The sequence below is a fragment of the Coenobita brevimanus genome, chromosome 20, assembly GCF_032717465.1.
Source record: "Coenobita brevimanus isolate Jiangsu-jjx chromosome 20, ASM3271746v2, whole genome shotgun sequence".
In the NCBI taxonomy this organism is placed as follows: domain Eukaryota; kingdom Metazoa; phylum Arthropoda; class Malacostraca; order Decapoda; family Coenobitidae; genus Coenobita; species Coenobita brevimanus.
In genome coordinates this window covers 20,605,823-20,616,826 of record NC_136973.1, presented here as the reverse complement: position 1 = coordinate 20,616,826, position 11,004 = coordinate 20,605,823, and the positions used below count along the sequence as shown (strand labels likewise).

At 44.3% G+C, this 11,004-nt stretch overlaps 1 protein-coding gene across 1 annotated transcript; it reads right to left on the bottom strand.

Annotated features, from left to right (window-relative positions):
• Positions 1–655: 655 nt before the first annotated feature.
• Positions 656–10,945, bottom strand: LOC145391926 (facilitated trehalose transporter Tret1-like). Its single transcript, XM_080266417.1, has 2 exons — positions 10,223–10,945; positions 656–838 (listed from the first exon to the last, which is right to left on the bottom strand). The coding sequence occupies exons 1-2, from the start codon at positions 10,943–10,945 to the stop codon at positions 656–658; spliced, it is 906 nt and encodes a 301-aa protein (XP_080122543.1).
• Between the last annotated feature and the right edge of the window lie 59 nt (positions 10,946–11,004).

The following is an 11,004-nucleotide window of genomic DNA, read 5'->3' as shown; positions in this document are numbered from 1 at the left end:
GCTCTTCTCAATAGGGTGGAGTCAAAGGCTTTTCGTCTCATTAACTCTCCTCCTCTTACTGACTCCCTTCAACCTCTGTCTCTTCGCCGCACTGTTGCATCTTTATCTCTTTTCTATCGCTACTTTAATGGTCACTGCTCCTCTGAACTGTCTGCTTGCATTCCTCCACCTCTACGACGGGCGCGTAGCACCCATCTGGCAGCAAACTCTCATCCCTTTTCTGTCCAACTCTCTAATGCAAGAGTTACTCCCAGTCTTTCATTTATGCAACAGGTCAGCTCTGGAACTGTCTCCCTCTGTCTGTATTTCCTGCTGCCTATGATCTCCAGTCTTTCAAACGCAGTGTGTCCAGGCATCTCAAAATGATCGGATCTTGAATTTGGCTCTCTATTGTATTTTGTTTTTCTCTTGGAGGGAACTGTTACTGCGGGCTCATGGCCTTTGGTTCCTTCTTTCTCGCATTAAAAAAAAAAGTGGCGGGAACACGAGTCAATATCTCATTCAAATACCGCCATACTTAGCATATCAAACAAATTTATATTCACTAGCCGTATCCCAAAACAAATCGCTGAGAGAAAGGCGCTAGGGGGGCCTCCTAAGTGGCTTGTATTCTCGTCACATTAGGAGGTTCCCAAAACGCCTCATTCCTAGCGATTTATCCCACGTAGTGTCTGCCGGTTTCGCGAAGGATGGCCCAGACGTAAAATATTCCCATGATACAGACGGCTGCGTAGGTGAAGAAGAGGCCGGCCTGTGTTAAGCCGTCTACCATGGTTGTGTAGAGCTGTATGCTTAGGAAGGATACCACACTGCTGACTGTGATGCACACACTGGACGCCTGTGGGCAGGAGGAGGAGGATTAGCATTAGGATTAGGATTAGGATAAGGAGGAGGAGGAGCATTAGGAGGAGGAGGAGGACTAGGATTAGGATTAGGATTAGGAGGAAGAGGAGGAGTAGAAGGATTAGAATTAGGATTAGGATTAGGGTTAGGAGGAGGAGGAGGAGGATTAGGATTAAGAGGAGGATTAGGATTAGGAGGAGGAGGAGGAGAAGGAGAAGTAGAAGAAGAAGAAGAAGAAGAAGAAGAAGAAGATGATGATGATGATGATGAAAAAGAAGAAGAAGAAGAAGGATTAGGATTAGGAGGAGGAGGAGAAGAAGAAGGATCAGGATTAGGAGGAGGAGGAGGAGGAGGAGGAGAAAAGGGAGAAACAGAGGAGGGCAAGAAAGAAGAGAAAAAGAAGAGGAGGACGAGGAGGAAGTGAAGAAGAAGAGGAAGAGGCAGAAACTACCCATTACTGACGGTTACCAATGAAGTAATACTGATGCATCCTTACTGTGGGAGGTGATTTATTGGCCGGTATTCTGGTGCGGTTAAGAAGCTTGCTAACACCTCTTCCTTACCTATTTACTTCTGATTCTGCTCCGTTACTCTGTTCATGTATGTCATTCATGCAATCTTTGTTGATGTTCAAAAAGATATAAGAAGCAAAAGGAGGTTGTTAGTGAGTAATTTGGAAAATAAATCGTTAATTAAGAGATGCTAGGGAGCAGTGAAAATGGGCCCGTGCCTTAAAAACAGGCGTGTGTCGGAGACGGACTTAATAAAGTCCATAAGAAGCCCAGCCAGTTTCGAAAGTCACTCCCAAATATAAATAATAATAATAATAATAATCTTATGAACATTATATATATATATATATATATATATATATATATATATATATATATATATATATATATATATATATATATATATATATATATATGGAGCCCCTGTGGTACAGTGTGCGTCTCACACACTGGTGGACGCGGGTTCGCCTCCCACAAGAGTTGTAAAAACTTTGGGAAACGTTCAACGAGTCCTGACCGCTTTGGCGGACATAAAGGGTGCTGTGGTTGAACCAGTGTAGGCACGCCGATTACACTTGGTTCACAGAGTACACGAGTACACACACATCGATAGCCACTTCAACACAGCAATTACACTCACAAGCACTTCTCACCCTACATACAGTCTCTACCAGACAGCCTAAGCCACTGGGTAGAAATACATTGGCTGTATCATCCCTGCTTCGGTAGGGATAGGCCGGCCCTGCTGTAGACCTCAACGGCTGATGATGATGACATATATATATATATATATATATATATATATATATATATATATATATATATATATATATATATATATTACACACACACACACATATATACACCCACAGCTAATTGACTTAGGACCTACAGGCAGAATTGCTATGGGAGAGTTGTCTGTCTTTGTTTTGTGTTTCCACTACTACCAAGTGAATTTTCGGGGCAAGAAGTAACTGGCAACTCCTCTGGTGTTGGGGGGAGGTGGTGAAACACATGAAACACTCCGCACGTCAGTGCTTGCCCAGAAGTGAAAGTGGGAATATAATTATGTTCCTGTCGCTGCGAGCTTGCACCTCCCTCGTTTTTCGTTTGCATTACTGTTTGCCCTGTGATTTTCCTAGAGTCGAGTTGTCATGCCTGGAAAGTAATGGTCAGGCGATGAGAGGGTCCGTATCATTGCATGGAGGCAGAATAACGTCCCTATCAACACGATTTGTGAACGTATTGGACGCACAAAGTTGACTATCATAAAGATTCTTGCTGGAGCGCGCGGCCTGCCACCTGATGTCGCACCATGGCGGTAGAAATTAAGAGGACGACTTCCAGAGGTACGGATACGCTTCTGAAGAGGGAAGTAATTAAAAATCCTCAACTGACAGCAGCAGAATTGAAGATAATGCATCCCCAGCTGTTATAAGACGTCTCAGTTCGAACTATCCAACACCGCTTGCAAAAGGAGCTGGGTTTGCCAAGCCGCACCGCAGCCAAGAACTGCTTCTTACTGACCGCATGATGAAGTAGTGCATTCAGTTGCCAAGAAGTATTCACACTGGACATCGGATGAGTGGAGAAAAGTTATGTTTTCCTATGAAAGTACATTTCAAGTGTTCCAGGTGCGTTCTGCCAAGGTTCGTCTCTCTGCCTCCCGCAGTCGATGTGACCCTGCATACATGATGCCGACTGTTAAGCACCCACAATCAGTAATGGTATGGGGGTGTTTCTCAGGTGAAATGGGATGGGGAGACCTCTACTTTCATCCTAAGAACTTGATGATGAATGGTGGCCGGTACATTCAAGTTCTGAAAGATCATTTGTTAAACTTTTTTGCTATTCATGGGAATGACTTTTTCATGCACGATTCAGCTCCATGTCACAAGTCAAGAAAGGTGACAAAATGGCTTCAGGATAATCGACTGGCCTAGGAACAGTCCGGTTCTAAATCCGACAGAAAACTGCTGGGCAAACGAAGAAAATCATGGCAGAGAAGAAGACACCCAATCTGGACAACCTCAAGACTGAACTGACAAATGTTTGATGCAAAGAAATGTCCTTAGATTACTTTAGAGATCTAAGTGATTCCACGCCAAAACACATCCAACTGGTCCTGAAAAACAAGGAAAACAGGATTTCATATTAATGAATGCCATTTCATGAACAAATATTGTGATATACTATGATTTTTTTTTAAACATTTTGTGGGAGGATGTCCTAAGTCAATTGCGATAGCTATATGTATATATACACAAACAGTAGAAATTATATATAACATTGAGGAACCTAAAATGCAATTCTGTATACAGTACGTGTGAACGTAGAAACTTAAGAAGCTCCCTAACACCTCTTCCTTAGCGACTTATTTTTGGATATGGCTGGTTAATATCCTTTCGTACGTTATTTACGCAGAGTATGGTGATGCTTGAAGGATTTACCTAACACAAAATACATGTTATAAGTAAACTGAATCGCCTAGGAAAAGTTGTTAGGAAGCTTCCTTATTCCGACGAGAATACGACCTCGTGCTCTGTGACCTTGGCCCGTATTTTGGTCGGCTAAGGAAACTCCCAGACACATTTTCCTAAGCGATTTATTGTGCTTATTACACCGTACTGTCCTATTCTATCTATCTATCTATCTATTGCCAGACGCCTTAATCCCGTTTGGGGTGGCCACAAACAAATCGCCTCCAAGTCGCCCTGTCCCCCGCCATTTCACTGCCCTGCTCCCAACTCACACCCCCCTCTCTCATATACCTCTCCACCCCATCCCTCCATCTCATCCTCGGCCTCCCCCTCCCTCTTCCCCCCTCCACCTCACTCACATACACTCTCTTCGTCAGTCTTTCACCCTCCATCCTCTCCACATGGCCAAACCACCTCAGTGTGTTCCTCATAACGCTTCCTATCACATCCACATCCACACCACAACGTTCCTTTATATCCTCATTCGTCAGCCTGTCTCTCCACGTGACTCCACAGGCTCCTCTTAAATAACTCATTTCCACTGCTCTCACTCTTGACGTGTGTCCTTCCAACAATGTCCAAGCTTCACTTCCGTACGTTAGAGTTGGTATCACAATACTGTCATGTAGTAACTTTTTCACTTCTATGCTCACTTCCCTGTTTCTTATCACTGCTTTCAAGGAACCAGCAACCTTTCTTCCCTGCTGTACCCTTTCAAGCACTTCACCCTCCAAACCTCCATCCTTACTCATCACACTACCCAAATACTTAAACGTACTCACATTTTCCAATTCCTCACCATTCAACCTCGCTGTACATTCATTAACTTCACCTCTCTCAAAGACCATCACTTTCCTCTTCCCTTCATTCACCTTTAGGTTCCGTTTCTTACACACTCTCTCAAACTCATCCACCAAGCCTTGCAGCTCCCCTTCGTCTTCACTCAACAACACAGTATCATCTGCAAACAACAGTACAGGGAGTTTCCAAACACTATCCTCTCTCACCAGGGCCACTCCAACATCCACTACCCTACCTTGTACCTCTTTTATTACCCCATCCATGTACAGATTGAACAACCATGGAGACATGATACATCCCTGTTTCAAACCAACTTTTAAAGAGAAAAATTCACTTAGTTCACCATCCACACGCACTGCACCCTTCGCACCATCGTACATACTCTTCACAGCATTCAACAACTTCCCATCTACTCCATATATTCTTAACACTTTCCACAATCCTTGTCTATCCACCCTGTCATATGCTTTCTCCAAATCCATGAAAGCCGCATACAACTTCTTTCCCTTCTCTAGAAACTTTTCCACTAAAGATCTAAGAATGAATATCTGATCTACACAACCTCTTCCCTTCCTAAAGCCTCCCTGTTCTTCTCCAACTAATTTCTCTGTTCTTTCTCTAACTCTATCTATAAGTATCCTACCATACACTTTTCCTATTATACTAAGAAGACAAATGCCCCTATGATTACCACACACTTCTTTTTCCTCTTTTCCTTTGTACAAGGGAATAATTATACCTGACTTCCAATCCTCCGGGACTCTACCTTCCTCCCAGGCCAATCTGCACATCTTCCACATCCATTCTACTACTATCTCTCCCCCATGCTTCAGCATTTCACCACACACTCCATCAATTCCTGGGGCTTTCCCCGATTTAACTTTCTTCATTGCTTCCACAACTTCTATCCTACTGATTTCTTCCTGTCTTCTCACCTCCCTCCTTCTCCCAGCCATTCCCCAGCCACTTATACTCGCATTACTTCCATCCTCTACGTTCAACAATTCCTTAAAGTGTTCTCTCCATCTGCTCACTTTTTCTCCCTTCTCCACTAGTAATCTACCATTTTTATCTTTCACTCCCTGCTAACTTCACTTCCACCCTGTCTTACTCTTTTCACTTCTCTCCAGAACATTTTCTTACAGTCCCTCCACTTTACACTCAAATTCCTTCCAAATTCCTCATCCACTCTCTTCTTACTCTCTCTTACTAATCTTTTCACCTCTCTCTTCTTTTCCACATATAACTCTCTCTTCCGCCTCTCAACTTCTTCCACGCCCCTATTTCTCACCCATTCATTGTATGCTTTCTTCTTTTGTGCCACAGCCTGTTTCACCTCTTCAGCCCACCACGCTGTTCCTTGCACCCCCCTCCGCCTTCTCTTCCTTCCACACACCACATCACATGCTGCACATATTTCTTCTGTAAATATCTTACACACACCTTCCACGTCTCCCATCTGCTCCAATTCATATTTGCCCAATCGTTCCTCCACTTCTCTCTTATACTCTGCCTTTTTCTCATCCTCTTGTAACCTTTCCACTCTCCTTGCAACTACTCCTTCCTCTCGTCTTTCCCTTCTTCTATTCCTCCATCTCACTTGCATCCTAATTCTGGCCACCACCAAGTAGTGGTCAGAAAGTCCACTCCCCCAACCTCTATACACTCTTGCATCCTTTACACATCTTCGAATCCTTTCATCCACACACACATAATCAATCATTGCCTTCCTTTCATTCAGTTCACCACCCACCCTTCTCATCACTCGCCATGTATACCTGTGGATCATTTTATGCCTGAAGAGGGTATTGGCTATCACCAACCACCTCCCAGCACAAATGTCCACTAACGCACTCCCATTCTCATCTATCTCGGCAGGCACACCCCACTCACCAACTATTCCATCCACCTTCACATTACCAACTTTACCATTCATATCACCAATCAAAAACACTCTCTCATTCCTTCCAAACTTTTCCATGCACATTTCCACATTTGTCCAGAACTCTTCTCTCACTCTTCTAGCACGATCTTGCGTTGGCGCATACACACACACAATCGCCCACATTTGTATTCCAACTTTCAACTTTACCCACACAATCCTTGACCCAACTGATCCATACTGTCTTATGCTCTTCTTCCATCTTTTACTCACAACTATACACACTCCTTCCTTTGCCCTCTCATTCTCATCTACTCCTGCACATATACCCCATCCATACTCCCATTCTCTCACACTTTCTCCTCTCCATTTTGTTTCAGTTATTCCACATACATCCACTTTCGCACCCTCAAGCACCTGGACAATCTCTCTTTCACCTCATCATTCGCTCCTCTTACATTCCATGTACTCATTACCAAGTCCTTTGTCCGGTCCTGGGTCGTCATCGTTTGGTCAGTCCTTGTCCGAGGCTTCTTGTTTGTTTTTTTAGTTAGTTGTTTTCCGGGGAGGGGCACTAACCCTCCGCCAACCCTTTTAGTCGCCTTTTACGACAAGCAGGGATACTGGGGGAGTATTCTTGAAAACCCCCCTACCTATTCTGTGTGAACTAAATCCTTCTGATGTCTCCATGCTGGGCATACATAACGTACAAAAGAATATTAACCAGCCATATCAAAAAATAAATCGCTAATGAAGAGGTTCTAAGGAATATGTGACCTTGGCCTTTGACCCCTTGTTCTCAAAATGGTATCGCATTATCTTGCATTTATTCCCAATCCTTTTATATAATTGGACTGAAATCAAATAAGAATTGTTTGATTTTCCTTCCAACGCTAGTACTGACACACACACACACACACACACACACACACACACACACACACACACACACACACACACACACACACACACACACACACAAAGGCTAAATAATACACCCCTTTGTACCCACTAAGTCCCTACCTATGCCCTGATGAGAGAGAGAGAGAGAGAGAGAGAGAAAGAGAGCAAAACAGTACACCCCTACCTGTGCCCTGATGCTGGTGGGGAAATATTCGAAGGTCACAAGCAAGATTACTGAACCGATGCCGAAGCTGCAACCGAAGCCCAGCAACATGAAGCAGACCAGCGCTACCCACGGCCACGCAGAGAGAGGGAGCCCGAGGCTGTGTCAGGGAGAGGAAGGAAGAGAAGGAGGCTTAGAGTAGTGCCTGTTGAGTGTGCCCATTATGGCGGAAAAATAATCCACAGAGAAAGAGGGGAAGAGAACAAACCTTAAACCAGTGCCTATCGAGTGTGCGAGGCCACTTAGGCGGAAAAATTATCATCTTTTCTGCCATGTCCGTCGGACAAAGAGGCTCCCTAGCACCTCATCCTTAGCTATTTGATTTTGAAAATGGCTGGTTAATAGCCTTCTGTACGTTATTTATGCAGAGTATGGCGATGTTACAAGGGGTTATCTATCACAGAATCGGACAGCAAGGTGCACTAAGCAAAATAAACCGCTTAGGAAAAGGCGTTAGGGAGCTTCCTTAACCGAAGAGAATACGGGTCCATGTGTGTGGAAGGGAAGGCATAGCCCACACACCCGCATACAACCGTCCAAGGAGGTGCGTCTTAATCGTAAACTATTTCTATATTTTCATGTCTGGTTACATCTCTTAGAAATCTTGTGGAGGTTTGAGCTTCATCCCAGTAATTTACAACTGACGCAGTTCCTTTCATCGACTGACTTATTTTTTTTTCTGTTTTTGTATTTTCGGTTAATGTTAATTAGCTTTGCATATATTGTTTCCCTAGAAATGAAAAGGTTAGATTCTGGCGTTGCGAATACCTTCACTACTTGATACCTCTCCTAAGTCAAATTCGTCTTGAGGTTGCAACTGTTAGATAAATTTAGATCTTTTTCTATCTATCTATCCATCTACCTACAGCCAGATGCCATAATCCAGTAAGGGGTGGCCACAAACAAATCGCCTCCATGTCGCCCTGTCCCCTGCCATTTCGCTACCCTCGTCAGCTCACACCCCTCTCTCTCATATATCTCTCCATTCCATCTCCGGAACTCATCCTCGGTCTCCCCCTCCCTCTCCCCCCTCCACCTCACTCACATACGCTGTCCTCAGTAATCTCTTGCTCTCCATCCTCTCCACATGGCCAAACCACCACAATGTACTTCTCCTAATGCTTTCTCTCACATCGACATTTACACTTTTTCTGCGTTGCATAAATCCTTCCAGTATTGCCACTGTCTGCATAAATAACGTACAAAAGGATATTAACCAGCCATATCCAAAAATAAATCACAGAGGAAGAGGTGCTAGGGAGCTCCCTTAACCAACAAGACTAGGCATGAGACTTAAAGAATTCTGCTGCTGCCACACACGACCCCAAACCCACCAGCCCCTGTAGTACTTGGAAGTGGAGACGACTGTACATAGGTATATTCCACACACCCCTAAGCAGCTGTTCGAGGAGGATGGTCTTGGGTGTAAACTACTACCACGTGTTATGTTTGGCTGGGCAGGAGGTTCATACATACCTTCACTACTTAATGTCTCCCCCAAAATAAAATACTTTGGAAACAGCAGCTGACTGGTATAATTAGGCTGTCAGATTGAAGGGATAATTTACTTTGTACAGGGGCCAGTATTCTCGTCGGTTAAGGAAGCTCCATAACACCTCTTCGTAAGCGATTTATTATTAAATGACTGGTTAATATCCTTTTGCACGTTCTGTATGTAAAGTAAGGGGGTAATAAGAGATTTTACAAAAAATATGACAGAAAAACAAAATAAGCAAACCAAATAGCTAAAGAAAAGGTACTAGGGAACTTCCTATCTGACGAGAATATGGGGCCTGGAACTACAGACAAGGGCAAAAGTTAGCCTATTATTCCAGTGTGTCTACTGCACGCTCTGGGTAGGTGTATGGGCAGAGAACAATACCAAGCCTCTACCAGCATAGGAATAACAGCAGCAGAGGGAAGTGTATGTAGAAGAGGCGAAAAATTAGGGAAATAAATATAATAGGCCTCTCTCAGTTAAGGAATATTAGTCAAAGGAGGAAAGTGATGAGTAGATGAGTTAGATTATTAGGAATGTTAGGCGGAGAAACTTACCAAGTTTCTCTCAGATTAGGAGTATTAGCCAACCAAAAAAAGTGACGAGTAGAAGAGGTGAAACATATAAAGCTTGTCCTCGGCATTAAAAAAGTCAATGCTCTGGCCAGCAAGAAGCTAAAGAAAAACCTAGTGTAAAAGGAGAGAGATAAAGAAAAAGAAAAAAAAAAACACGTGTCTTTCTTCTTTTTTTCGTGTCCGGCTCTGGGCAAAGGCTTCAGGGCCTATTCCCAAGTCCTAATAGTGCTCCTCGGGGCCCAGTAGTCCTCCTACGTCTCCACATGTCACCACTTCGGCGCTAACACCCACCATCCATATTGAATACATGCTAGGGCTGTCTCATGCAGGACTGGTGTACTGGTCTTAGCTGGGGTACTTTTATGACATGTCGGCGGGTCATCTTGTCGATCAGAAAAGTCTGATTTCCAAGAAATTCAATCCTTAAACTGTTCCCTGCCTCAGCCAGGATTCGAACCTGGGTCCATTAGGACTGCAGGCCGCCTCCCTACCGATGAGATTTTACCTGATAAAGTTCAACTTGCCTGGTATTGGTTCCAGAGACAGTGTGTGAAATGTTAGCTTGTGGCATGATGGTGTTAAGCTGCATATGGACTGGCGGTGGAATCAAGTATGTTATGGTCCCCAGCGCAGTATAAGCCAGCAGCATCACCACCAGAGAGATGATGAGGCACCAACGGCGGCCCAATCGGTCCACCAGTGCAGTCATGGCCAGACTTCCACACAGGGACACTGACATTACTAAGAACAAACTCAGGTTGGCGTCCAGCGTCACTCCGGAGCTTACCATCATTCTCATCACGTTCACGCTTAATACCTTGACGCCTACAAATGCAGCAATGACGTGTAGGCCACATATAACCACCTGTCTTTTAATGATTTCACGAGTCAGGAGAGCAGCCCATCTTGAACTGCCATCCTGCTGCTGATTTAGATTTTTCAGATGATTCAGCTCCTTATTCACATTGTCACTGGAAGGTCTCAGATGCCGAAGGACTGACAAAGCTTCAGCCTCCTTTCCATGGATGGCAAGGTAGTTCGGGCTGTCTGGGAAGACAAACAGGAGTCCAGCACAGAACAAGGCCACAACACCAATGTTGACGAAGCTGATGTGATACCAGGGAAGAACCATGCCCAGCCCAGCCACCATCATGAACCCGAGGCCTAGCATCACATCCAAGAATGCGAGCGCAAGACCACGGATGTTGGTGCTGGCAATTTCAGTCATATAGCTCCTTCCACCAGTCACAAGTATGGACGATCCTACTCCCACCGAAAATCTGCAAG

Coding starts and splice junctions, on each gene's coding strand:
- LOC145391926 (XM_080266417.1), bottom strand. CDS start 10,945: ATGACTGAAATTGCCAGCACCAACATCCGTGGTCTTGCGCTCGCATTC. Junction 839..10,222: donor GGCAAGTTGAACTTTATCAG/GTAAAATCTCAT, acceptor TCCTGCCCACAG/GCGTCCAGTGTGTGCATCAC.